The sequence below is a fragment of the Rhamphochromis longiceps genome, linkage group LG7 (genome assembly GCF_057381845.1).
Source record: "Rhamphochromis longiceps isolate RC_006_pf linkage group LG7, R_longiceps_female_GT1.1, whole genome shotgun sequence".
NCBI lineage: Eukaryota > Metazoa > Chordata > Actinopteri > Cichliformes > Cichlidae > Rhamphochromis > Rhamphochromis longiceps.
In genome coordinates this window covers 14,882,217-14,909,890 of record NC_140563.1, presented here as the reverse complement: position 1 = coordinate 14,909,890, position 27,674 = coordinate 14,882,217, and the positions used below count along the sequence as shown (strand labels likewise).

At 42.6% G+C, this 27,674-nt stretch overlaps 2 protein-coding genes across 3 annotated transcripts; one reads left to right on the top strand and one right to left on the bottom strand.

The window, feature by feature from the left end:
- The first annotated feature begins 187 nt into the window (after positions 1 to 187).
- On the top strand, positions 188 to 11,861 carry sigirr (single immunoglobulin and toll-interleukin 1 receptor (TIR) domain). 2 transcript variants are annotated; one of them, XM_085412408.1, is made up of 10 exons: positions 188 to 434; positions 1,922 to 2,185; positions 2,417 to 2,624; positions 2,716 to 2,843; positions 3,931 to 4,071; positions 4,160 to 4,303; positions 9,210 to 9,312; positions 9,518 to 9,668; positions 10,314 to 10,491; positions 11,421 to 11,861. In XM_085412408.1, the coding sequence occupies exons 1-10, from the start codon at positions 365 to 367 to the stop codon at positions 11,588 to 11,590; spliced, it is 1,557 nt and encodes a 518-aa protein (XP_085268534.1). In that variant the 5' UTR covers positions 188 to 364; the 3' UTR covers positions 11,591 to 11,861. The 2 variants fall into 2 exon arrangements, with proteins under 2 accessions (XP_085268534.1, XP_085268535.1); XM_085412409.1 differs by lacking the exon at positions 1,922 to 2,185.
- A 509-nt stretch (positions 11,862 to 12,370) lies between these two features.
- On the bottom strand, positions 12,371 to 25,764 carry pkp3a (plakophilin 3a). The gene is made up of 13 exons (XM_085412390.1): positions 25,445 to 25,764; positions 20,651 to 20,742; positions 19,489 to 20,234; positions 18,451 to 18,565; positions 17,807 to 18,011; positions 16,837 to 17,038; positions 16,452 to 16,569; positions 15,858 to 16,019; positions 15,584 to 15,763; positions 14,770 to 14,926; positions 14,395 to 14,590; positions 14,196 to 14,283; positions 12,371 to 13,396 (listed from the first exon to the last, which is right to left on the bottom strand). The coding sequence occupies exons 1-13, from the start codon at positions 25,665 to 25,667 to the stop codon at positions 13,355 to 13,357; spliced, it is 2,526 nt and encodes an 841-aa protein (XP_085268516.1). The 5' UTR covers positions 25,668 to 25,764; the 3' UTR covers positions 12,371 to 13,354.
- Positions 25,765 to 27,674: the final 1,910 nt, after the last annotated feature.

Here is a 27,674-nt window from a genome sequence, read left to right as displayed (position 1 = left end):
AACAGCAATACTAAAATAAAAAGTTGACAATAAACCATTTTGGTTGTTCTCTCTGTTACAGTATTCACATACATCCCTTTTTAGCCAGTTTTCTTCCTGTACAGGAAGTTAAAGTGCAAGGCAGGTAAAAGTCGGTGTGTGCATCACATGACCAAGGGCCAGCCAATCGGCAGGAGAGCTTCAGGTTTTTCCAGGTGCAGTTAGTGAACCGCAAGGCTGTCGTTTGCATATCCGCCTCGACTCTGTTTGTAACCATATAATAAGCCAGGAAAGTTGTGGTTTAGTGATGTAGTTAAACAGAAAACTCTGCACTCGGTTCAGTGTTCACCTGAGGACGGAGGAAGAAGGAAACAGCTGCCCGCTCATGGCTGTGATTTTAGTGGCTTTCACTTTGATGTGCTCCGGGTTATGGGACAGAGGTTTACTCGCAGTCGGTAAGGGTGTTATTTACTTATCACTTTTTAAGGGCAGGTTTAGAGTTTGCTTGGAGCACCTGCTTAACAGCTCCACAGCTGGGAGCTGTGGCTGTATTCAATGTATTCATTGTGGATGCGTTTTTATTATAAACTATTTATCGCGGTCATAGATGCTGATGAGTATGCTAAACAACCAGGTCAATGCACATGTGGTCATTGCGTGCACGCATGTCACTGTCACGCAGTCACATGCTGTTGCCCGGCAACAAGACCAGAAACGGACTTTAGACCCGGACGGGTTGAAAGAAAAAAAGAGAAGAAAAGGAGGAAAAGTCAAAAGGAGGAGCGAATATTTGTTGGTTTTTCCTTAACGTCACAATGTGCGCATGCGCTGACCAACTTGACCGACAGGTTAGGATTTAATAGAGCAGCAGCTGACATTAGTTTATCCGATGTGTTTAATTTGGTAAGGCTCATTTGTTTACACTGGTGTTTTTCTTGATTATTATTATTATTATTGTTTGAATCTATTATAATCTAAGTCAGGGAAACACTCCTTTGCTCATCGTCTTCATGGGTGAAAGTGTAAACAACTTCACCTTCATACATCATTAACCTCTTACTCCAGGCCCTAAAAACTACACAGTGTCGCGTCGCTCCACAGAGTCTGTGCAAGCTGCTTGTATGCACAGACTGTATGCAAAATGTTTCTTTAAAAGGAAGTAAAGCCAGTTTCGGGGGATTTTGGCCTGCATCCATTTGATCATACCGCATGCATCAGGGGTGGATTTGTGCTAATACTGTAGCCTTATTACATTGTGGTTTGTTTATGGGCCAAAATAACATAAATCCCATTCATACTAGATTGTTGGGCATCTGATTCAGTTTTTAGTGATGCAACAGTGCGTGGTGTCATGTTACCTTACATAACATGATACCTGATCAGGAAAAAACAGGGGATAAAGGAGGAAAAAAAACAGTATTGACCATCCTGATCATGTTTTGTATGCTTTGTGGTCTCATTTCAGGAAGCTGCTCTCAAGTCACTGCTATGTCCAGTATAGAACAAATGGTTCCTCAAAAATCCTCAATTCCCTCGGCTATTTGATCACTTAACCCTGACAGGATCATTTAGATTAATTTTTCCATGATTGCTAGTTTTTAAACAGTTCTCCTTGTTAATCTATTAATTTATTTTATTTATATTTTTTATTTAACTTCATTGTTTGTTGATCTGTGTCTTCTACTGGAACAATGTTTGTGAGTAGTGTTTAAAGAGTGTAGGCTGTGTGAATTTGACTGTTAAATAGGTTGTCTGGGTAAGATGCAAACTAACTGCCCTTTTGGGGATTCATAAAATTAATTGAATCTAGATGTAAATATAAATATTAAGTCTTTCAATACTTTGAGGTGTAGCCTACAGATTTTATCTTAGGGATATGAATGCACTGACACAGACTGAATACTCTGTCCTAAGTAAACCTCTGTATTTCTTCTCTACGAAGGTCAAACTTGCGTGGATGAGAGTAGGTTTAAAGAACAGGCGGCATTTGTCGGGCATCCATATCAACTACAGTGCCCTCTGAAGATTGTTCAGAGCACATCTCAAACACAGCTGACCTGGCAAAAGGACTGCGTGCAGCTCCCTACAAATGAGAGCAAAATCTACCTGGACTTTAATAGCCTAAATTTGGAAGACCAAGGAAATTACACCTGTATGCAACAGAGCAACAGCACGGTCACATTTACTGTGCGTCTCCTAGTTAAAGGTAAAGTAATGTTTCAGTGTGCTAGAGTAATTAAGTTATTTCGAAATCAATGAGCTGCTGTAGAGTTTGTGTGTGGATTTGAAGGGGTTAATTGAATGGATATACCTACAAACAGGTATTTTGTTTCAGCATGCCTTCTAGTAACAGGCTCAGGTGCTACCTGGCATGAAGGCCCCTATTGTCTGGAGATCTTGCAGTGAACATGGATAACAGCTGTGTGTCTTTACACAGAGTCTCAGTGCTCCAAGGCTCCAGAATTTAAACCTAACGGGGGCTCGACAACACTCTGGGAAAATGTGGGATCCACTGTGAAACTGAACTGCACTGCTCTCCTCTTCTGGGACCCAGCAGAGAAGCAATGTGACACCACGTTGCAGTGGAGTAAAGATGGTCATCCCCTCAATAACCACACACTTTCCTCGCTGAACACATCATCATGGTGATTTGAAGCCGTTGAATATTAGCTTGGCGAAAGTTAATAATGTACCTGTGTTTAGACCTGTGCTTAATCTTCTGTCTAACTATATCAGGTCCCCCGGTGCCAACCAGCTGATGGTAAATAGCTTCCTAGTGATCACCCTCAGAGAGCTGGAAGATTTTGGGCTGTACAGCTGCACAGTGAGGAACATTTCTGCTGACTTCAGTCTGAAGAATCTAGGTAAAAATAAAAAAACAAACAAGTTTCTCAAATAGGAGTTGAGGCTATTCAGGATACATAATGGGTCTATTTTCCATATTTAAACATATTCTTTAAATACTAACTATTTAACGGAGAAATTCCATCTACTCAGCTAAGGGTGTTTTCTTTTAAATGGGGTTCTTTGAAATTTTGATCCACAGTCAGTGGGTTACTTCCAGTGGATGGCATTAGGCTTTGCATGTACTGCTCTGGACACAGTCGGCAGCTAAAAGAAGTTAGTTTAAGCGTACACTATATTTTCAGCCCTTTCCCTGCAAACTTAAATATTAAAGACTAACTAAAGTGCTTACACAGGACCATCAAACTCAACAAACACAGGAATCTGACTTGATATGCTTGTGTAGCTCTGTCTTGATTGAATAATTTTTGATAATGAGTTAGTTCAGGTCCAGACTGATGCTTTAAAGCACTATAGTCACATATTATGTGAGCAGTAACTACTTTTTTTTACATGGTAAGAATAAAATAAAAAAATGGGGCAGGGATAGCTCAGTAGGTAGAGTGGTGCCCCCATGATTAGTAGGTCGGGGGTTCAAATCCACTGAAAGGCTACGCTAAGGTACCCCTGAGCAAGGTATCATCCTTACACACTGCTCCCCGGGTGCCTAATGGCTGCCCATTGCTTCACTGGGTGAATGGATTAAATGCAGAGAGGAATTTCCCCACAGGGATCAATAAAGTATACATTATTGTTATTTAAAAACAAAGACTGGGAAAGAAACTATTTCTGTGCAGTTGTGGTCAGACATTCACATATACTCTATAAATATAATGGTAATTTTGTTCTTTTAATTCTTTGAGCTGTTCTTTTTCCGGGGTGGAATAATTATATAGCATACATCTTTAATCATTTAAATTGAAAAAACTGTGCTTTTTTTTTTATCTTGGATTTTCCTCCAAAAGTTTACTTGCTGTCTATGCTGTATATTAAAAATTGTGCCACAATATATGTTGTATAATATAAAATCTTTTAATTGGAGTATTACCTTTATATTCTCCATTGATTTCCATTGATTTTCCTTTTGCTTCTGGTATCTATGTCCAGGCAGCCCCAGTCACACAGGTGCCGTGATTGCAGCTGTCATCCTCCTCCTGTTCCTGGCTTTAGCTGCTGTCATTTACTCGAGGTGCCACCTGAACATCAAACTCTGGTACAAGAACTCGTATGGAGACTATGAACTCAATGGTGAGACCTCTCTTGAATTTAAATTAAGTTGCCGCACTGATATTTTTGTATTAACAACACCTGGATGTTTGTGTCTGAACCTTTTCAGATGGGAAATTATATGATGCCTATATCTCATATGTGAATAATGACTATGACAGGAAGTTTGTCAACTTCGTACTCAAACCTCACCTGGAAAATATAAATGGGTACAAAGTGCACCTCAATGACAACGATATACTACCTGGTGCAGGTATGATTATATTCCCACACTGCAGCTCTACTATTGCTTCTGTGTTGCTTCCCTCATTCATGCCTGCTTCATGATCAGCATATATAATTTTAAGTAACCCACTGAAATGAACAATCATGAAAAACATCATTTTTATAGGACACTCTGAATCAGTAATTTTCAGAACCACATCAGAGCAATAACTTCTTCACAAGTTTATCAGTCTCTCACATCGTTGTGCAAGAATTTCGTCTCACTCTTTGTTGCTTTAGTTCATTGAAGTTTGTGAGTATTCGTCTATGCACAGCTGGGGCAGTGTAGCACCTTTATTCTTTTCTTTTTCAAGCTTTCTCTTGTATATTTACCGCTGTGCCTGTTGCATGACCCAATTTCATACCAGGCTTTAGCTTTCAGACAGATTGCCCCATATGTGACTAGATATGGTTAAAGTGCTGAAAGCCAGCACTCTGTATAAACCATAGAAAATCAGTTGTCCCAGTCAGAAAAAGACCAAAAATATAGGTCTCACTCTCTGTCAGATTGCCTGTCACACCTGTAGACAGAGTGAGAGTTAATGTATAACAGCTGTCTTTGACTGTCTGAGTTCACATCTTTCAGGAATGTGTGAAATTGAAGAAGTCAAATTCATCTTTAACCTCCTAGGGACCCGGTGTCCACATATGTGGACATCACGTTTTGGGTTGTCTAGACCAAAATACAAAATTTTGCTCTACAAGGGCCTGATATCCACTTACGAGGACATTATACTGCCACTGTTCTATTGAAATTTTAAACAAATATCCTCATATGTGCATCTCATTTTTGTCAGGAACAAAAATCAGGTAAAACAAAAAAAATCTGGCAATTCTTTGTTTTTACACTCATCAGGTCCCAGTATGCCCAAATATCAAAGAGAAATTAAAAATGCATGCCATGGAAGAGTTCGGGTCTTAGGAGGTTAACTACACTCAGGCCATACAGTGTTACAATAGTTAGAAATGTTAGAAATGAAACAGAAAAGGTTTATGAGTTCAAATCCACTGGTCAGCTCTCTGTGCTAGCCTTGCCAGCCTCTTAGTCACTAAACTCCAGCACCATTGGTCAACTCAGAGACCACAAGGTGCCCAGGTTCTGTAGCTGCAAAACAAGCGCAAATCACAGCCCGTCACCACCGTGCTTCACAGTTGGTATGAGGTGTTTGTGCTAATATGCTATGTTTGGTATTCACTATATTTGGTGCTTTGCGTCATGGCCAAACATTTCCACTTTGGTCTTGGCCGTCACAGATCATTGTTCCAGAAGTCTTGTGGTTTGCTAAGATGCAACTTTTCAAACATTCCAAACAAGCCACACTTTGTCAGTCTTTTTCTATTTGTACTGTTGTAACTCCATCCATCCATCCATTTTCATCCGCTTTGTCCGGGGCCGGGTCGCGGGGGCAGCAGCCTAAGCAAAGAGGCCCAGACCTCCCTCTCCCCAGCCACCTCCTCCAGCTTATCCGGGGGAATACCAAGGCGTTCCCAGGCAAGCCGAGAGATATAATCTCTCCAGCGTGTCCTGGGTCTGCCCCGGGGCCTCCTCCCGGTGGGACATGCCTGGAACACCTCACCCAGGAGGCGCCCAGGGGGCATCCTTGTCAGATGCCCGAACCACCTCAGCTGGCTCCTTTCGATGTGGAGCAGCAGCTGCTCTACTCTGAGCCCCTCCCGGATGGCCGAACTTCTCACCCTATCTCTAAGGGAGAGGCCAGCCACCCTTCGGAGGAAGCTCATTTCTGCCGCTTGTATCCGCGATCTCGTTCTTTCGGTCACTACCCACAGCTCGTGGCCATAGGTGAGGGTAGGGACGTAGATCGACCGGTAAATTGAGAGCTTCGCTTTTACACTCAGCTCCCTCTTCACCACGACGGACCGGTGCAGCGTCCGCATTACTGCAGCTGCAGCCCCAATCCGTCTGTCGATCTCCGGCTCCCTTCTCCCATCACTCGCGAACAAGACCCCGAGATACTTGAACTCCTCCACTTGGGGCAGGAACTCATCCCCGACCCGGAGTGGGCACTCCACCCTTTTCCGGCTGAGAACCATGGCCTCAGATTTGGAGGTGCTGATCCTCATTCCCGCTGCTTCACACTCGGCTGCGAACCGCTCCAGTGTGAGCTGGAGGCCCTCACCCGATGAAGCCAACAGAACCACATCATCTGCAAAAATCAGAGATGAGATTCTGAGGCCACCAAAGCGAAAGCCCTCCGCCACTTGGCTGCGCCTAGAAATCCTGTCCATAAAAATTATGAACAGAACCGGAGACAAAGGGCAGCCCTGGCGGAGCCCATCACCCACCGGGAACGAGTCCGACTTATTGCCGGCAATGCGAACCAAGCTCTTGCAACGGTTGTATAGGGATCGAATGGCCCGTAGCAATGGGCCAGACACCCCATACTCCCGCAACACCTCCCACAGGACACCCCGAGGGACACGGTCGAATGCCTTCTCCAAGTCCACAAAACACATGTAGACTGGTTGGGCAAACTCCCATGTACCCTCAAGTATCCTGGAGAGGATAAAGAGCTGGTCCAGTGTTCCGCGACCAGGACGAAAACCGCATTGTTCCTCCTGTATCCGAGGTTCGACTAACGGACGAACTCTCCTTTCCAGCACCCTGGCATAGACTTTCCCAGGGAGGCTGAGGAGTGTGATCCCCCTGTAGTTGGAACACACCCTCCGGTCCCCTTTCTTGAAGATGGGGACCACCACCCCGGTCTGCCAGTCCACAGGTACTGCCCCTGATCTCCACGCAACATTGCAGAGGCGTGTCAACCAGGACAGCCCTACAACGTCCAGAGCCTTCAGGAACTTGGGGCGGACCTCATCAACACCAGGGGCTCTGCCACCAAGGAGTTGTTTAACTGCCTCAGTGACCTCGCCCCCGGAAATTGGCGGGTCATTCCCCTCATCCCCAGACTCTGCTTCCTCCTCGGAAGACGTGTCAGTGGGATTAAGGAGGTCCTCGAAGTATTCCTTCCACCGCCTGACAATTTTCTCAGTCGACGTCAGCAGCGCTCCGCCAGCACTATACACAGTGCAGGTAGAGCACCGCTTTCCCCTCCTGAGACGTCTGACGGTTTGCCAGAATCTCTTCGAGGCAGCCCGAAAGTCTTTTTCCATGGCCTCTCCGAACTCCTCCCACACTCGAGTTTTTGCTTCAGCCACTGCCCGAGCCGCATTCCGCTTGGCCTGTCGATACCTGTCGGCTGCCTCCGGAGTCCCACAGGCTAACCAAGCCCGATAGGACTCCTTCTTCAGCCTGGTGGCTCCCTTCACCTCTGGTGTCCACCATTTGGTTCGGGGATTACCACCACGGCAGGCACCAACCACCTTGCGGCCGCAGCTCAATGCAGCAGCTTCGGCAATGGAGACGCTGAACATGGTCCATTCGGACTCAATGTCCCCAGTCTCCCTCGGAATGCTGTTGAAGCTCTGCCGGAGGTGTGCGTTGAAGATCTCGCGGACTGGGGCCTCTGCTAGACGTGCACCAGGTCTGTCCAGCGTCTTCCCCCGCCACCTGATCCAACTCACCACCAGGTGGTGATCAGTTGACAGCTCAGCCCCTCTCTTTACCCGAGTGTCCAGAACATATGGTCGCAGGTCTGCTGATACGATTACAAAATCGATCATCGACCTACGGCCTAGAGCATCCTGGTGCCACGTGCACTTATGGACACTCTTATGTTCGAACAGGGTGTTCGTTATGGCCAAACTGTGATTAGCACAGAAGTCCAATAACAGAGCACCACTCGGGTTCAGATCAGGGAGGCCGTTCCTCCCAATCACGCCCCTCCAGGTCTCGCTGTCGTTACCCACGTGAGCATTGAAGTCTCCCAGCAGGACAACAGAGTCTCCAGGTGGAGCACCCTCCAGCACCCCCCCCCAGGGACTCTAAGAAGGCTGGGTACTCTGAACTGCCACTCGGCGCATAAGCGCAGATGACAGTCAGGACCCGTTCCCCGACCCTAAGGCGCAGGGAACAAACCCTCTCGTCCACCGGGAAAAACCCCAACGTACCGGCAGCAAGCCGAGGGGATATTAGAATACCCACCCCAGCCCGCCGCCTCTCACCAGGGGCAACTCCAGACTGAGACAGAGTCCAGCCTCTCTCCAGGAGACTGGTTCCAGAGCCCAAGCCATGCGTAGAGGTGAGCCCGACTATATCTAGCCGGTACCTCTCAACCTCACGCACTAACTCAGGCTCCTTCCCCACCAGAGAGGTGACATTCCATGTCCCTATTGCCAGTCTTGGCAGCCGGGGGTCAGTCCGCCAGGGCCTCCGCTCCTGGCCGCCACCCGGCACACAATGCACCCGACCCCTATGGCGCCTCCTGCGGGTGGTGGGCCTGCGGGAGCATGGGTCCATGTCTCCTCTTCGGGCTGTGCCCGGCCGGGCCCCATGGACTAAGGCCCGGCCACCAGACGCTCGCCCTCGGGCACCCTCCCCGGGCCTGGCTCCAGGGCGGGGCCTCGGTAACCCTATCCCGGGCAGGGTAAACTGTTCCCTCGATGTCCTTTTCATAAGGGTCTTATGAATCGCTCTTTGTCTGGTCCCTCACCCAGGGCCAATTTGCCATGGGAGACCCTACCAGGGGGCAAAAGCCCCCAGACAACATAGCCCCTGGGATCCCTGTGACACACAAACCCCTCCACCACGATAAGGTAGCGATTCAAGGAGGGGCTGTTGTAACTTTAACCTTTAATATGCTGACTGAGGCCTGCAAAGTCTGAGATGCAGCTCTTCTACTTTTATAGAGGTAGCAGCACATGGCTGCTACTTACCCTCCTAATGTTTATGGAAACAGTAAGAGTGTTCTTAATATTCTGCACTGATTCGTGTAAAAAACATTAATTTTTGCCTTTTTAATTGCACCATCTGTTTTCAGATCCTTCTGCAGAGCTCCTAATGAACATGAGTCGCTCTCGGCGCCTCATCGTGCTGCTCTCTTTTGCTTACCTTGAACAGGACTGGTGTTCCAGTAACTTCAGGTAGGACGGAATACACAGAAATATCACTATTTAAACTTTGCTTTATAAATAAAAATGATATTGAATTTATATAGCAAACAGCCAAGTTATGAAAGTGTGAAAGCAAATGTAATAATTTGTGTATTAGTACATCGTACCACTTGAGGGCAGAATTGCTCCAATATGCAGTGTCCTATGTTTAACTGGAGCTCTGTGTATTTTTTAGACAAGGCCTCCTGCACTTGTTGGAGTTGTGTCAGCAGCCCATCTTCATCTTGTTGGATGCTCAGTATAAGCGCATGAGGCCAGAGTTCAAACAGCAGCTTAGTGAGCACCAGCACTGCCTCACCATACTTACCTGGAGACACAACTCTGTGGTAATACTCCAGCCATATGTTGTTTCCTTGCTAATATGATGGATAGTTTCGACTGACATTATCCGAAGGACACTGTGGGTGTGGTAGATTTGATTGGTTGTCACGATGTTTAGGTTTAAAATGTGGGGAATTTTAATGATTGGTTTGCATTTGTACATGCCATTACATTTTCAACTGTAGCACTGCCCACTTCAAACCAGGGAAAACCAGGAAGAGGAGACAATAACAGAGAGTAACAGTGCAGATAGAAATCTGTCAGTTACAAGTCAGAAGATTTTTGTGTTCTTCTACGTTCTCAAAAGTTTATTGGAAGGTTCAAGGCTAGAATAATAATAGTGATAAAGCTAGTGTTTATTTTACAGGACCCCCCCCCCCCCCAAGAAGATCTGAATTACCACTAAGTTAGCTTGTAAAAGTGACTGCCACAGTCATGCATTTTCACATATTTTTCTCAGTCTTTCATAAAAGTTGAAACATCTTTGTTTTCACTTTGCTATCATGCATTATTGATATCAAAAATGAGCAGCTTTATCAATTCAAAATGAAATGAAAACTATAGCATTGCACTTTAGAAGGTTCGTTTGACTTTGTAGCAGCTTGCTGGGACGAATGTTATTTGGTGTCTTTGTGCTTGTGTTTGCACAGACGCCTTCATCTGTCTTCTGGAAAGAGCTAGCTTTAGCAATGCCTCGCAGTGTTGTCTTCCACAAGGAGTCTGCTGGTGACCCTCAGACATTGCTGGAGGATGACAAAGACCCGATGCTGACCCTTCAGCCGGACTACCTGAACTGCCGTTCAGATACGGACCCTGCCGGTGATCTGGGTAAGAGGTGCAGTCTAGGTTTTGTGTGAGAAACACACACAAAAATGTTAAAATTTTAATATCTGGAAAAAATACTGAGGCAAGCATTCACATGTTTAACAAGCACCTGTTAATGACTTTGATCCAATAATGCAAATCATCAACTATTCAGCAGTTCTTGTACTTGTTGTCACAAGAGTGCAACATAAAATGTTCCATCCTTCATACAAGTCTCAACCTGAAAGACTTAAAAAAAAAAAAAAAAACACGTCAGAGTCGAAACTCTCTTCATTTCACTTAGTTAGTTCCCAATTTGAATAAACAAATACTGACTAAGCTATAGTTAATACTTAACTTCATAACTAAGGCATTATATCACAATGGTCTTTCACATATTTACTTTTCATTTCACTATTGATTAGAATGCTTTCATTTCGTTCTTAAGAGTTAAAAACTGTTCATTAGTTTGTTTTCTTGCAGGAAGTTAGATGCAAGAATTAAAACTATTTACAAAACACTGCAGTCAAATGATGGTGGGCTTGGCTTGGCTTAGGTTAGTTTAACTTTGTGATGGCATAAACAACTTGGCTGGGTCTGTCCAAAGGTAAAGAGTAATAAACACACTCGTCCTAGGTCTGGATTTATGAGTTTTCAAAAAGCCGCTACACTTAGCCACAAAGAGCTGAGCATACAATTATTCATGTTGAAGCTTTGGTGCTGGTGAGGTTTTCAAGTGATGGTAACTTTGGACAGAGCCCAGCAGAGAGCACCCATTTTAAGTCTTTATAAAAAATCAAAGCAATAGTTTCCTTTTACTTTGCAGTAAAAATGTAAAAAAAATATTTTATTTGTACACTCATACAGAAAAAATCACCACACAATTTAATCAATACAAACCAAAGAAGGGGAAAGTGACATTTTGCATCGCTCTCCTTCTCTCTGTGTCGCAGGTCTTCGCCTCCCTGTCTACAAAGCTTTGTCCTGCAAAGCTCCAGTTCTCCCCGCTGCAACCAGCTCAGCAGCTGAGCCAAAACCCTCTGACATCGACATCTCGGACCTGGGATCACGCAACTACGCAGCACGCTCAGACTTCTACTGCCTGGTCGCTGAGGACATCTGATTCACACTCCTTTCTAAAACTCGACGCTCTGTAGAGATCGCTGTCGGCACGTCTTTTCTTTGTTTTCTCCATCGTGTAGCCAACTGTTTCCATTCTGTACAATGTGTTATTAAAATCAGTGTGTTGCTTTCTGTTTCTACATGCCATAGATGATTTTTAGCATTTTTACATTTCATACTGATGTGTAACATACTTTGTGAGAAATTGTCTGAAGTATTTCAGGGAAGTAAGTGTAATTAAGAGTGTGTGTACAATAAATATTTTATTAATTGCCAATTTACCCTGTTGATCTTTTAGTCTCCAACAAAAGACAGTGTAATGACGGTGTCTTAAGGATTTTCTTTTTTAATTTATAAGCACTCGATCTTCCTTTTATAGTTGGCAGTAAACAAATAGTTGGCAAAGACATAAAAACATACACATGACAGATCAGATATCAGTCCAGAGAATCCAGGGAATATGCTTTTTTTTCCTAGTCAGGTGAAGGAACGGGACTCCCACACAATAGGATTGTTTAGCTGGAAGCTTTGCACGTACTGGAAATCAATCACAAGGTTTTCTTCCTTTGTAAACGTTGATGTTCTCTCTCCTCATGGAGGTCCTGCACTGAGGTAAGAGCCTAAATAAGGGTGCAGCAGGGAAGGTCTGGTATTGTTCCTGTCTGAGCAGGAACAAATATGCAAACAGGGTGTGGCTGGCATTTTACAGTGTTGGTGTGAGTCTGTTTCGGCAGCAAATGGTGCTGTGCGCACACGCTAAAGAAACGCAAACAAAATGTCATTTCATTTCCAAATGTTTCTCTTTATTAGATGTTAAATATGCAGATGACACCTCTGCAAAAAGAATCAAACAAAGTGTCTTCTACTGCACACACAGAAACACAAGGTTACCATTTATGCCACTGAGCAGCAACTGCTGCAGTTCAGGGATTTAATTTTTATACAATAGACTTTGCAAAATAGATTTACTGCACAATGGATCCAGGTTTGAAAGACGTTTACATCTACAATTTGCCACAGCTAATAGCTAAAATGACAAATACTTGGTTTCATCTGTCCTGCAACAAGTAATCAAGCCACCCCAGCATTAAGCACACACCATTAATTACAACAGAAAAACAGTGATTACAATAACAACATTGCATAAGAATAGAAATATGTATAAACAAAATTCCACATTGAATGACACCCCCCCCCTTAAGCTAATTTATTTACATCCAAATTTCTATAAATCTATGGTTTACATTCAAATATAACAGACATCATCTATCTGAAAACTACGAGTACAAAGGACTGCTGTCTATAAAACACACACATGTCATTTCGATGCAAAAGAAAAAGCAATATTTACAAAAACAAGGCTATCTTGCATCTGAACCGTAAACGAGAGAGACAAAACGGAGTTTTGTTAAAACCTAAGGCACAAGTGTCCATCAGATTGTCCATCAACTGCTTTAAAACCTCTGTGACAGAAAATAAATCCCTGATTATACATAAAACGCATACAGTGATCTAACAAAGAGAGTAAATGCTTAAGGTGCAAATATGTGTATTAGAATCCATAAATTCTTGCACTGCATTGATGCCACTGACATTTCCTTTGGATGGATCCTCTGTTACTTGTGTATTGATATCCATAACATAAATGATTGCAGGTGAAGACAGAGCAGATGTTACTGTGGTATAGATTTCTGCCACTGAGTGCTGGTAGACTTCAGGATTGTTCGCTGTTGTAGAATTGAATTTGTCCCAAGTTACCTCAGCTTTAGATCAATAGCGTTGATTGATACTGTTTTGTGAATCCTTTCTGTAGCACAAAAGGTACAAACAAGATGTTATGATATTAAATATACTTCAAAACACAGAAAAACATCCTGCCGTGATCTTAAGATCAAGTTTAATCTGTGCTCTTGTACTTACAGTATTATGCAAAATGTAAAGTAACGCAATGGAGTGCGTATCTGATTAATAAAATGAAAACTCTAATCAAAGCCAACATTAAATCGTGTTTCCTGTTGTGTGAACAAGTTCATGAAGAAACAAGCTGTACGCCACACCTTTGGGTGGGACAAGCTGCGATCTGCAGAAGGCAGTAAAATTACCTTATCCTTCTCAAGCCCTGAACCTGCCTGACTGGATATGTTCGCGCGCGTGTGTGTGTGTGTGTGTGTGTGTGTGTGTGTGTGTGTGTGTTTAAAGAGTAGCAGTGTGAGGTGTTAAACGTGTCATCTAACTGAGAGAGTTTTGCAGAGAATGAACAGAGTTCGTCATAGAATTCCCGTCACTCTCACTCTTTCACACTCAGACATAATGTGCATGTACACACAAATGCACACAAGCTGATAAGAATGAGGGTGGGGCGGCGAGAAAAGAAACTGTTTTCAATGAATATTCACTTTTGTGTGGACAGGTCAGGAAACTCTTTAAAAGGATTTTTTTTTAAGTGTCAAAAGCTTGGAAAAAAATAGTAAACTGAAAATGGAAAGATTGGTGTTTGTCTAAATATATGAGGAATAGAAGGAAATTAGATGCTCTATCTTTGATATATTATTGATTTTTTCTTGCATGTCATGATTAGAAGTGCAGAGCTCAAAGCCATCTCTTACCGATTGGTACTGTCTGTGCAGCTTCTTGTAATGATACATGTTGGACAGAACTGTGGCTGCTGCTGTGGATGCCTTATTGTTTTCAAGGCTAGAAAAATATTTCATCCAAGGTTATTAAATGATACAAATGACTTCACACACAAAATTTTGGATAGCAACATTAAAATTGAACATCAGGAGTCTGGAAAAATGTTCCAACCTGCTGGTTCGTGTGTCGTGGATGCTTATCAGTTTTAGCAGGCCATCAAATTGGGCGATGTCTCTGGCTGCACTCATGCTGCCAGTCACCAGGTTATTGAAAACACCGCAGATGTTGACCACCGATTCGCTGGAGGGAAACTTCTGATTTCCATCCATAGGCAGTTTATCCACCAGTGTGTTCACAGTCTTTTTGGCTAAATAAACCGATACAAATTACACATCTTATAAAAAGAAATGTGAAAATCAATTTTGACAATCCACTAATTCTTAAAATTTTGCAAAGACAACAGTTTAGGGTTTTATATTCTGTGTCTTAGAGACATCAACATTTCTACAGAAGGGGAAGAGAAAAAAGAAAAAAAAGAAGACTGACCCATGTCGTCTTTATCGTCGGTATGGCGGGAAAGGTTTCGTAGGAAACCTGTGAGCGAACGCAGCTCTGCATCTTTGGCAGAACGAGGTACCATGTCTATGATGGTTGGCAGCATGCGTTCTTTGTCCAAAGCCATATCGCTCAGCACCGCAGGCCACTACAAGTTAAAGAGACAGAGCAATTAATGTATGAGATGGACTAATTATAGCCAATTATCAAACAACCTTTGTAAACTTTGCATTGTTAGAGATCTTTTATACCGAGTCCTTCATCTCTGTGTCGCTTGTGCTTTGATTTGTGATGATGTTATCACTGTGTTACTCAGCACTTCCTTGTAATATGTGTAATGTCCGTAACTGTGATGTCTTTTTTTCCAGTTGTAGTTGTATTTCCCCGAGAGCGGGCACAAGACAAAAAATGTAACTACGGCTGACATTAGTCCCTTATCCGGACAGTTTGGCCTTGTATGTACCAGCGACTCCTTTGGAAACATTTTTAATGGAATTAGCGGAAAAAGCAGTTTTGGCTTTCTCTGTGTTACAGTGCATCCAAGAAAACTTTATTTCATTTTGGTGAGTGAAATTCGACTGTTTTACTTTTCTTTTAGGTAATTGGACCTTATTAAGATAAGATGTACTCCATTTGTCTTTGATCTCTGAACGTCTTTATTACATTAAACACAACAAACTCTTTATTAATGCAACTTGTATTCCCACCACTCTGGGATGCTGGGTGATGCCACTGTAGCTGTTTACATCTTTTATATACAGTGTATGGTTACTACATTTGAATCCCTGATGAATTTGCTGCTCACCCTTTTGTCTCCAGCTGTGATGTTCTGCAGTGCTCCAGCAGCTGCTTCGCGGGTGTTACTGTTGATTTCGCATTTTTTCAGCAATTCATGGTACACCTTCAAAATATCAGGATGCCAGAGCCACTCCATACCATTTGGCATTTTGGCAACTTGACCTAAAATTTGAAACTGCTTCTTTTTCTGTCAGTCAAAGAAATACAGGAGAAGGCAGAATTAAGATGTGCAGGATGGTCTATGTGCACTTGCTAATGGAGCGATTCTCACACGTGCTTACAGTTTTGGTTTTTCGGCTCTGAGGTGTAAAGCAGCCGATGGATTTGCCCAGCCCATTGTCCTGATCTCTGTTTGGTTCAATGCGGGCTAAAACAGAAGATGGAAGTTCGCTGTAGAGCTGGTAGGAGAGGTTCCTCAAGATACACACTGAATTCTCCACCCCCTAGAACAGACATACACACATCCAGACAAATAAGTACACAAAGGAAATTAGGCCTGTGTATCATTTTGGACAAAAAAACAAAACAAAAAAAACAACATATATAATATACTGCAACTCAAGTTGTCTTAGGGGAAACTAGACTGTAGGCGTTAAAAACAACAACAACAAAAACAAGCCTGTAAGAGGTCACTTATCAAACCAACTTGAGCACTATATATATAGTTTAAAAAAGAGATAAAAAGAAGGGTTTCACCTGGAGGACCAGGGTTTGAATCCCACATGAACGCCAACGTCAACACTGACTTACTTTTAGTGCTATTGAAGCATGTGGCAGTGCCTCGCCTCCTCTGGTAGGAGGGGCTTATTAAAAAAATGTGTATTTTATTTTTTGCCTTCTCTGGATTTCTCCTTATTTTTTAGCTATTCTCCCACCTTTTCATCGGCTCTGTTTGTTTTGAGGCAGGCCTTGATGTAGTTCACCAAAGACTCCACAATTCCAATTGTTTCTCTCATCGACCGGCGGGTCTTTTCGTTCACGGAGCTCAAATTCCTAAGAACACAGAAAATAAGCAAGTGATTTCAGAGAACTTCTTCAGGTCAGATTGAGTGTTGTGCACATATAGATTACAGGACTCCTGGCACCAATGCATTAGAGTCAAAGGTAACTGGAGGCTGGAGTAATCAGCAAAAAAAGCGCTGGGTGTGAAAAAACAAGCTTGCCAAATGCAAATGCAGTCATGGGAAAGGAAAAGCATACGCATACATTTTAATCAATCATGTAGCAGCTGCAGACGCAAGACACATAAATGAGGTGCACCTGAGGCATCCTGTGGCGTTGCAGAAGATTTCTGTCTCGGAAGGGGACTCAGGAGGGATTTCTGTGTCTGAATCGGTATGCGCAGTCCGACCCATCTCGTTTTTCGAGAGGGGGACGAGGATCTTTTGAGCAAGTGTAGGAAGTGTCGCTTTGGCTAGTTTCTCCTTAAGGTTTTCTTTGGATGAAAGGTTCCAAAAGATACCTGCACGAATACGGACAAATAAAAACTGGCATTTAGGCATACTATTGCTTCTTTTTTTTGTCATCAGCTTTTCTCAAATATGATTTCAGGATGTTTTTATTGATTGAGTTCAAGAAGTATGGCAACAGTTAACCAAAAAATTGGGGGAAACTATGTTTTTTCAGGCCAGCAGTGAGTTAAATGAACATTAACCAATTTAAAATGATTTCACAGTAATTATTTAACCTACCATAGCTTAGCAGAAATATCCCCCCCCAAAAAACACATGCCATTAAAATAAAATATCCATTTGAGGATTACATTGTGCTCCATGAATCAAAAACCTGTCATCTGCTGTCACATTTTGGAAGCCCACTGATGTTAATAAGTACAGGTAAAAGTTATTCCCTATGCCAAGGCGTTTTACTTAGCACTCTGTGTTGTGGCTTAAAGGACAAAAGTGACAAGGTCTTGTCTCATCAAAGGGGGCGGCTGACATACTGCTGCTTCACGGGCCCACACAGCTCCCATCCTCACCTACACAGTCTATAGACATGACAGCAGTTCCCCATCCAACTCTCTGTGTATTCAGACACGCCCCATGCCTTGCAAATCTCCGCGGTGTGCTCTCGTTTGTTTGAACAATATCAATTTCAAAGACTGCTCTTTTTGACAATCTGATCACTTTAAATCCACACACTGACTTGAACCAATCTGTAGCCACTTCCTCTTGTGGGAAAGCTCCAAAACAATATTCTAGGTGCTTCTCTGGTGCATGCGTTGCAATACCTGTGATGTTTTTGCGGAGCTCGTCATCGTTCTCCTCAAGCGCCTTGACGAGCTCTTGGATGCCATCCTTATCGATCAGGGCCGACTTGTTTTCCTGGTTCTCGTAGATGATGTTGCGTGTGGCACCAGTGGCGTAGCGCCGTACTTCTAGGTCTTGGCTGTTGAACAGCTGCACCAAATCACCAATGCCACCCAGTTGACGCACCTAAAGAGGGAAGGAAAAAACAGTTGGGCATTTGGGTATTTATACAATCTCTAGGACTGTAGGACTGGGACAGGGACCTAAATGAAATTATAAAAACTGAGAGTTGCTTCAATGTGAAACAATGTGAAAGGGTCATTTAATTCTTGAAAAAGTCAGAAAATTCCCTTTAAAAATTATTTTTGGAGAAGTTAAATCTGCCGACAAGAGATTGCCGCACTATCTCAAGTTAAGAAATGGAGAAGAAGAAGAAAAAGTAGAAGAAGAACTAGGACACACCAGAACCGAAGCCCCAGCTTATATAAAGTCACCAGAAGAGGAGAAACATCTATCAGTGGATGCTGGCACTTGAAGGAAAACAACTTTCATGAATGAGTTTCTTAATAGCACAGAGGAAAGAACTGAAGGAATTGTAACCATGAGTTTAATCAGTGCAAAGTACCAGGTTTTTAGAGTCTTTGTCATTGTAACACTGATGCTGGATGTATGCGGCACCCAGGGCCTGCAGGCTGGGATCTTCCTCTGTCAGGTACTGCACTGCTGTTTGCATGTCCAACCTGACAAAGAAGCAAATAAACAAATTCAACACAGGAACTTAAAAAAACACTTTATTACATAACTTCCCTGCTGTTATGTTTGGTAGCACACAAAGAGACAGCTATTCGCAGGCGGTTTGTTACTTGTGTGCAAAATTGTGTTGTTGAACTTCTTCCAAATCGCACAGTGTGCTGCAAATCAGCTCGCCCTAACCACACGCTGTGGGATGTGTGAAATGTGAAGCTTGACACTGAGCTGCCACACCCGAAACCAGTCCTGCCACTATGGAGCCACCTCCCAATCCACAGCTCTTAGGAAACTCACTTTTCACATTGCACACTCCCCTTGTGAACTTAGTGACACATGAAATTTATGGCACATTGGTTCATCACCTTCACTAAGAACGTCAGTGACAAATACAACAAACTGAGTCATGAGGATGACTAGAGAGAGGAGTGGAGAACCACCTCTGTTAAAGGACTGCTTCCAAATTGATCAATACGCCTCTGAGCTCATCAATTCCTTTCATCAGCACTTAAATGTTTTTTTTTCTAAAGGTTGTGTGACATCACACTCATGCCAGTTTTCTTCATGCTAGCGTTGCTTTCTTTGCTTTCCGTTTTCTCTTTGACAGAAAAAAATGATGGGCTGAAGCTGAAGACCTGTATACAGTACACACACTAAACTATACTGAATTCTTAGAAAGACCAATCACTGTTCTGTTTTTCTAGGATTCTAGAATTCCTCTTACCCAACATCATTGGTTGTTGAGGTTGATGATGTTGATGACTGATAAAACCTGACCTATCAAATGTAAATATGGGCATTTTTCCAGACACTGACCTGCACCACATCATACAGTTATCACAAACTTCAGTACAGTACAGGAAAATCAGTGCTACCAATGAAAACACTGATCCTATGAATGTGAAAAGCTTCTCACCCGCTCAGGTTGCCCATGCTGGCTCCCAACTCCATCTGCCCGTCGTAGATGTCCATGCCCCTGCCCACACTCTGCATGCTCTTCACCGACATGGCACGGGACATGGTGCCTTGACGCTGCATCCTTAGGTTCCCCTGGGAGCCAGACATCGTGGACATCATGAACCCTCCGTCCACAGTGTCTCCACCTCCCCCGTAGACGCTCCCACCTGACGTCTGCTGCATGGTTCCAGACATGGAGCCCACGCTCATCCGGTTACGGTTTGTAATCCTGCTGATGGTGCGGTGGGCCGGGCCTTTGAAGGACTGCTGTTGGACAATCTCTGTCCCACCTGCTGGCACCCCTCCGCCACGGGAAAGAGTGCCGCTTAGAGATCGGCGCATGGTTGACTGAAAGCCCGAGCTGCCTCCTCCTTGCATCATCTGGCTGGTGTAGCCATTGACCGCGCTCTGAGCATACGAGCGACCATAGGTGGTGTCACGTTCGGAGACTAAACTGCCAGCATCGCTGTTGTCGACACCCCAGCCCCTCATTTGCATTGGCATTGGCTGCATTGAATGCGTAGAGATTTCTGGGTCCATTCGTTTCATGGTCCCCATGCGCATTTCTTCTTGATAAAAACCCCCACCACCCCCACCAACAGCATAACCTGGACCTCCACTCCTCATACTCATCCTCTGAAGGCCAGCCATGTCTGGGGCAGCAGAACGGCTGCTGAAGCCTGACCTTTGAGACAGTTGCGGACCCTGAGGGTGGAGAGAGGAGTTACTGTTACAAACAGATGTGTAAAGAGAGTTACTCAATATATTTCACTGAACTGTAAGTTTGGATGAATCAAAAATATTTCTAAATCTATTCAGGGGACTGTTACGGAAACAAAGGCGAGGACACTGACGTGCATTAATCAGCCAGCGTCTTTCGAATTTAATCACTAAGATTGAGGAATCTAGTGAGTGGACAAGAAAACTCAGAGCTGATCTAATCACAGCCTACTGTGAAATACCACACACGCTGTGTCCTACGTGACATGTCAGCAAAGCCATCAGCTTTTTTAAGATGGGAGCTTCCAGCTAATATAACGTCTGGTGTTAGATTAAAGACTCAGTTTAATCATTTGTGTGTGTGAATATTGGGCTGAAAAAGTGAGAAACACTCCACTCACGATTGTTCTGGAACCAGAGTACATGAAGGATGATTTAGAGCTGAAACTTGGGTTATGGGTGTTATATTTCACTGACGATGAACCACCGTAATCTGAAAAGAAGCAAAAAAAAATTTAAAAAAAAATGTAATCCACCATTTGTCAGTGAATAACACATAATTACAACACATTAAAATATATTTATACACATTACAACTGCTGTATATAATTATGGTGTTTTGGAGCAGTCTTTATACAACACGTCTCATTCACACAACCACTTGTTTCTAAAAGCTTTTTCTATCCTCTACCTCCTGAGCTACAGTCACAAAAATGTTTTATAGAACCTTTATAATAATAAATAATAATCATTCTGTTTTATACAGAAACGTAAGCGATTTCTTGGTGACTAACGTCTCTGTTAAACCGCTGTTCCACCAAGTCAGGTAAGGAATCAGTAATTTGAGAGATTTATGACTTAACAGCTCGTCTTTAGCCTAACCCTACTGCTACTAGTGTCAAAGAAAATCCCTTCTAAACAGGTCTGGACAAAAATGGAACAATGACAGCAGGAAGTGATTGGACTACAAAAATAGTTGAAAAAGTTCCCTTTTTTTCTTAAGAAACACTCTCCCATTTTTCAAAAAGGGAAGTTCATTTATACAGTACTTTCATTCTGAAAGTTGAATCAACTGCTGACTGTATTCTTGCAACTTCTAAGAGGCCAAGTGTGATTAAAAAAGAAGTTCAAAGAAGATATTGCATGTCATAAAAAAGGCACTTTTAGGGTGGGATCAATCGCAGACGAAAATCCCACAATAAGGTGTGCCTCTTTAATTTACAACAATGTTTTACATGAAAGACATTTCTGTCTAAATAGCCGGTGTCGTGTTGCGCCGAAGCCCAAAGGTTTGATTTCACACGGTGTGTTGCAGCAGGACCTGACCAGTCAGCAGGGCCGATGTCTCCGGTTACCTGTCCTACATACAAAGACATTTGCAGGTTTCTGTCAGCAAACACAGAGTATGCGAATGTTTTTTTGCTCTCCGTCCAGACTCAAATGGCAAGTGGTGACTCCACTAGCAGCCATGGAGCAAGCTATTTACAGTGTAAGCAGGCTTACAGTTTGTCGACCCACATATCTAAGCTGAGAGGGGAATATGTCAGTGACAAAACTATGTTAATTATAAAGTAGCATCTATGGGTGTAATTATGTTTATGTGATTTAGAATCCCTTCCCAAGAAATTAATTCTGCAGCCTGTAATTTACTGAAACACAAAATAGAGCCATGACTTATTGGAGAATCATTAGTTTTGCAAGGATTTGGTCATAAATGTTGACCTTCTGGTGGCTGTAGGGAAAATGTAATTTAAGGGATATTTATGTGTTTATTACACTTGATTGGGATCAAAATGGTGACCAGAATGTGTCATTTATAAAATAAAATTTCAAAACTGAGGTAGTGGCAGAGGGACATTTATTAATATTATGTAACAGTCTATGGACTTGTTTACAGGCTGGACTACTAACATGTCATAAAACAGTAACTAGCTGCCAGTTTTCAAACTGTGATGTCTTCAACTCACCTTTTGAATGATCTAAAATGAGGTTCAAGCTAATGATTTGTATTAAACCCGCTCATTCTGATTCAGAGTAGTTTTAACGCCTCTCCCATAACACTATTTATTTCCGCCTGGCTGCACTTCATACAATGAGGTGGTAAACTTGCAGAGATCGTTCATGTAAGCAGAAGTACATATACAAATAAAAGTACAGACAGAAATGTTGTGCTATAAAGGCAAAGGAGAGCTCTTTAGAAGGCATTTCTACCAACTCTTTTTGCCTGCTAAATGAATCTCATTTTAATGTTAATATCATAAGAAAATAATATTAACACACGGTACTACAAATTTTATTACAACTTAAATTCTAATGAAAGGACTCAGCTTGAACATCTGTTATGCAGAGAAAAAGAGAATTAAAAGAAAATTATCACAATACATAAGATATAAATTATAAGTTTGTTTTTTGCCTCTTTGATCTCTTTGAGTGTCAGAAGCACAGGTGATGGACACACCAATAGGACTGCCTTTTATGTGCTATTGTTAGCTCCATTTAGGTTCATTTTGGTTTGGTTTGATGTTTGAAGGCGTGTGGTGACATGAAACTATAACTCCCCTAAAACGTCTTAAACTGGGGGAAAAAAACCAATCTCATTTAGCAAAATGTTAGGAGTATAAGGTAGAGATGTTTGTGTTTAAATTAAGGCAGTAAAAGAAAAATGCTGTCAGAGAAACACAGACTCAAGTCATGTACCTGAAAAGTCTACTTAAGTACAGTAAAGATGTATTTTCATTACTTCCCACATCAAAGACAAATGATGTGAAATGCAGGTGGGTGCGGCTGCACTGCTCACAGTCAGAGATGTCTCATCAGAGATGTTTCAGTGTATCTGAAACATGTCTATATAAGGTATATCCGTTCTTTATGACATCATACTGATCCAAGAGCAAAAAAACTGTACAAAACCTGAGCTTCTGGCTTGTAGACATTATTTTTTCAAAAAAAATCAGGTTTGTGTGTTTTTGTTGCCATGCATTGTATCTTAGTGTACTTAACATGCATGTTTCTGCTGAACCTGAGCGGTTTTACACCTACCATATATGTAAAGAAAGGTGGGCTGGACCGCCCTTTATGCTACTTTATTGCATACCACAGGTATAAAAACCAGACTGACACATTCTCGGGCCTGACCCCTGTTCTACCTGGACTACGCCCAACACACCTGAGAGCAACAGCCGTTACAACACACCCCCTGAAAAGTCCTTCAGCGAGGAAACTTTTTTTCCCTTCCTCTGCTGCCACTCAAAAAAAATGTACTTTGATCACCAAGCCAGGACTCCTTGTAAATATTTCCTTTTTCACCCTCGCTTTCTGCTGAGACTTGTCCACATACAGCTTGAACACTGTTCACTCACTGTCATAAATGCATAGCTGCAGCAGTTTTTAGAATTGGGACGAAGTAGAAAAAACATTCCTTGCAGAATCCATGAACCAGAAACCATGTGCAAACACTTACGCATTCATAATGAACTTTTCTAAAACCGCAAACCACTGAAACAGCAGCATTCCCTGTTGTGTGGTAAGGAATGTGCCTCTTGTAGATGCTTTCAGAAGATGATTAATATGAAGTCACAGTTAATGACAATAAGTTTTCTTCCAAGCTAAACCCAGGGCAAAGAATGGCACACAGAAACGCAGGCAATGACATATTTATCCGACACGTATGTTTCTGCAGCTGAACACAGCATGAACGTCATGTTCTCTCCGCTGAAGCAGGCGAGTAAAGGCTCAGGTAAACAAAGACCCAAGCCGTCAAGCTCCTCTGCCGTCTCCTCGCAGTTTGGTCGCACACAGAAAATTATGGAGTGCAAAGGTATGCACGGGATGATATACTTTATGGTCACTTTGGGCGAGATATGCTTTGGCCTCAAATGCCACTGGCATGTAGCTTCATGGATCAGTCACGTGTGCAGTCATGAGGTTTAAGAGCAGACACAGGCCATGACAAGACTGTGAGCATGAGTAGCTCAGCTCTTTCACTGAAGTCTTATCATAAACTTTGATGTAACTACTGATCATACTAATTCCCAGCGCTTCAGTATTGCCTTTCATTCCCCTTGTGGGAGTGTTGTCACTGCTTACATAACAGTCCCACCTTGACTTTGACTGCGTGTCAACATGCCTCCGACGGACCAGTTATGATAATGTATCAACTGTGAACGAGCCCCTCTGCTATCTCTTGAACCCACCTACCTTTAAGCCAAGCACTACCTGAAACCTAATCCCACGGGTGGGGAGAGGGGGGAGAGGTTTTCACCTTAGTCTGCTATCAGTGAAGTTCATGAAAGGAGCACTTGTTCGGGCTTGTTACACATTAACCGTTTCTCCTCTGCAGAGACATGACATTGAGTAAAATGGCTGCTGCTGGAGCTCATCTCAGAACAAAACGCAAATTCCTCGAAGAGCTGACGAGAAAAATGAGTCCACAGGAATTCAGACAAGCATGCAGAACACCCCCCACCCCCCAGGCCATATCAGTTGAGTGTCACTCTTGCATTTGAAACTATTGGCTCGGAGTCAGACTTGGAGGTCTGAAAAGAGTTTAGGGAAAAAACGAATCGAAAGAAAAACAAATTAATTTTATCATTAGGTTTCTATTTATTAGACAAATAAACAAGTGGTGAAGCAACAGGGAAGTAGTTTCTCTTTCAAGCTGTATTGATGGGATTAATCATCTGGGTAATTTTCACAGTAAAAAGTGTAAAAGAAAATGAATGCAGCCTCTTAAATGTCAGCATTTTAAATTTCCTATGGGTGTTGGAGTCTGTAGATGAATCCTTTTATAGCTCAGCGTGAGCTCTATGAATATGTCTTGTTTCAAAACTCAAACCAAGCCTTTCTTGGCTGGAGTTTGATATGTCTGGACATATAAAGATCATGCTTTTATTACCTGGCATGTTTACTACCTGAGTCAGTGTGACAGATCATAATGTCGTCAAATAAGACCAAAGGAAACATGGTCACAGGACTGAGTGGTCTGATTAACAACTCATCTGTATCACTCAGCACTGCTGAGCACCTGTGCCCGCAGCGCCAGGCTGGAAACTTGGATTGTCACACTTAATTCCGCCACTTGTCCGCACTGAACACAGACCACCTCACACAGCAGCTCTCAATTGGAAATGCAGAGCAGTGAGAGAGTGTAGGTGTAACTCCATCTGAAAGCGACTTAAAAACTCGTTGATGTTTACCTGACATGGCGTAGTGTGAGGTGGATCCATTCTGACGCGGAAGTGTGGACTTTTCCGCCAGTCTCATCTGGATCTGCTGCTGGACGCGTCGCGCTTTCGCAGAGTCGTCAGACACAGAGCCCCCATTCCCGACTTTGATCTCGGACGGGAGGGCGTAAGTTGAGACTGAAGTGTTGGGCTGTAAAGCAGTCAAAAACACGTGCTCTGAGCCGACTGTACTCATGGTGAAAAGTTAAAAGAGAGCAAAAATAGGTCACACACTGCCGCGGACAGGGTGCCTGCGCTCTGCGTCGTGGCAGCTCAAACTGTCTTTGGTCAGACGCACCGAAAGAGCCGAGCTCTGCAGCCGGAGGTGGAGCCTCAGAGACGAGTCACACTTACTACCAGATTCACAGGTGAGCTGCTCCCCCTTTAGACAAGAGTCCGATAAGATGGAGAAGAATCCAAATTCTCGCTGACTCAGTCAGTCATTTGAAGGTTTTTCAAAACAGTCATGCGAAGTTGATTGCATTTTTTCCCTACTTCACTGGAAAATACCAGAAACCGGGACAAATATGGAAACAACTCTTTAAAACGGTTGTGGGAACGTCAGCTTCCGTTTTTGTTTCGTTAAGTTGTTGATTTTCTTCTTGGTTTTGTTTTTAAATTGACTCATTTTTTTTGTAGTAACGATTTTTTAAATAGAATAAATAAATTAAGAAGATTTATTCAAATACTATAAAGCTGAATATTGTATTCGAGTATTTCTATTTTAAGTGGTGAGATGACTTTCAAATTGACACTTTTTAGCGTCAAGAGTTCACACACAAAATATAGCGAGCGATGCATGTAACAGTAATCGAGCAGAATTATTAAGCCAACTTTCATTTTTCAAATTTTGGTAGAAAAATGTGAAATAGCTGCAGTGATGTATTGAAATATGCAAATACAGCATATAAAGGCAAAAACAGTCTGTGGAGTTCTGGCGAGCTTGAAAGTCCAGATTTGGTGTGACCACCTTTATTCTTTTTAACACAGTCTGAACTCTTAGGCAAGCTTTCTTATAATTTCTAAAGTAGTCTTTAGAAATAGTTCTCAAGGCTTCTTGAAGGACATTTAAAGCTCTTCTTTGGATGTTTGCTGTCTTTTCATCTGCTCTCTGTGAAAATGATGCCACACAGCTTCAGTAGTGTTGAGGTCCAGGCTCTGGACTCCATGACTGACAGTGTTCTACTGTGTGTTTTTCTATCCAGGTTTATTTTTACTGTACTGGCAGTATGTTTGCAAATAAGACACTCAGCAGATGGTAAAGCATGGTGGATCCAAGTCTATCTGTGTTCATAATTCTATCAATTTTGACAAGACCACCCAAGACCTTTGGCTAAATTACAGCCCCAAACCATAACAGAGCCTCCACTGTTTACAGATGACCGTAGACACTCACTGCTGTGCCTGTCTCCTGACTGGTTTCATACAAATAGGTGATTATTTGACCCCCCCCCCCCCCCCCCCCAAAAAAAAGCTCCCGTTACCACTTGTTTTCTGTCCAGTTCTTTTATACAATAATTTGACATACCTCTGACTTTTGTCCTCGTTTCCCTTCCTTTAAAATGACTTCTTTACAGCCATCCTTCCACTGACACCATTTTTGATGAGACTGGTGAACAGTAGATGGCTCAGCTGAGGGGTCAGTTCTCTTGCATCTCTACCTTTGTCAGATCTTTGCTGGATATTTTCCTGTTTCTTAAGAACATATTGTATCTGCATTATGTTTTAGGACTTCCATTTTTTCTTTTGTCCTCCACTGGTCAAGTTTCTTCCAAGCCATGAAGTTTTTGGCTAATGGGTCATCTTGCTAGTGTAAAAATAGAATTTTATGCCTGATAACTGTGTTATCTTTGGCATTTTTTTAAATGTTTCATAGGTCAGTGTTAAGCGGCTCAGCAAATTATAAATCATGGTCAGGTACTGGGACTGACTGAAAATTGTTGAAAATGTTAAAAAAAAAAAAAGTAATCAAATCAAATTTAATCTAATAAAAAAATATTATGTGAAAGCTTTACATAGAGGGAGATGTGATATATTAAGAGCATTGTTTTATGTCAGTGAGGGCAAATAAATTGCAACAACCTAAATGTGGGACAAAAATTGTTTGTGTTGGAAATGTTACTAATAGCTTGAGGCATTTGGCATGTAGATCCACTGTTCTCAACACCTCACTAAATAAATACTGTGAGCATAAAAGTTCTTT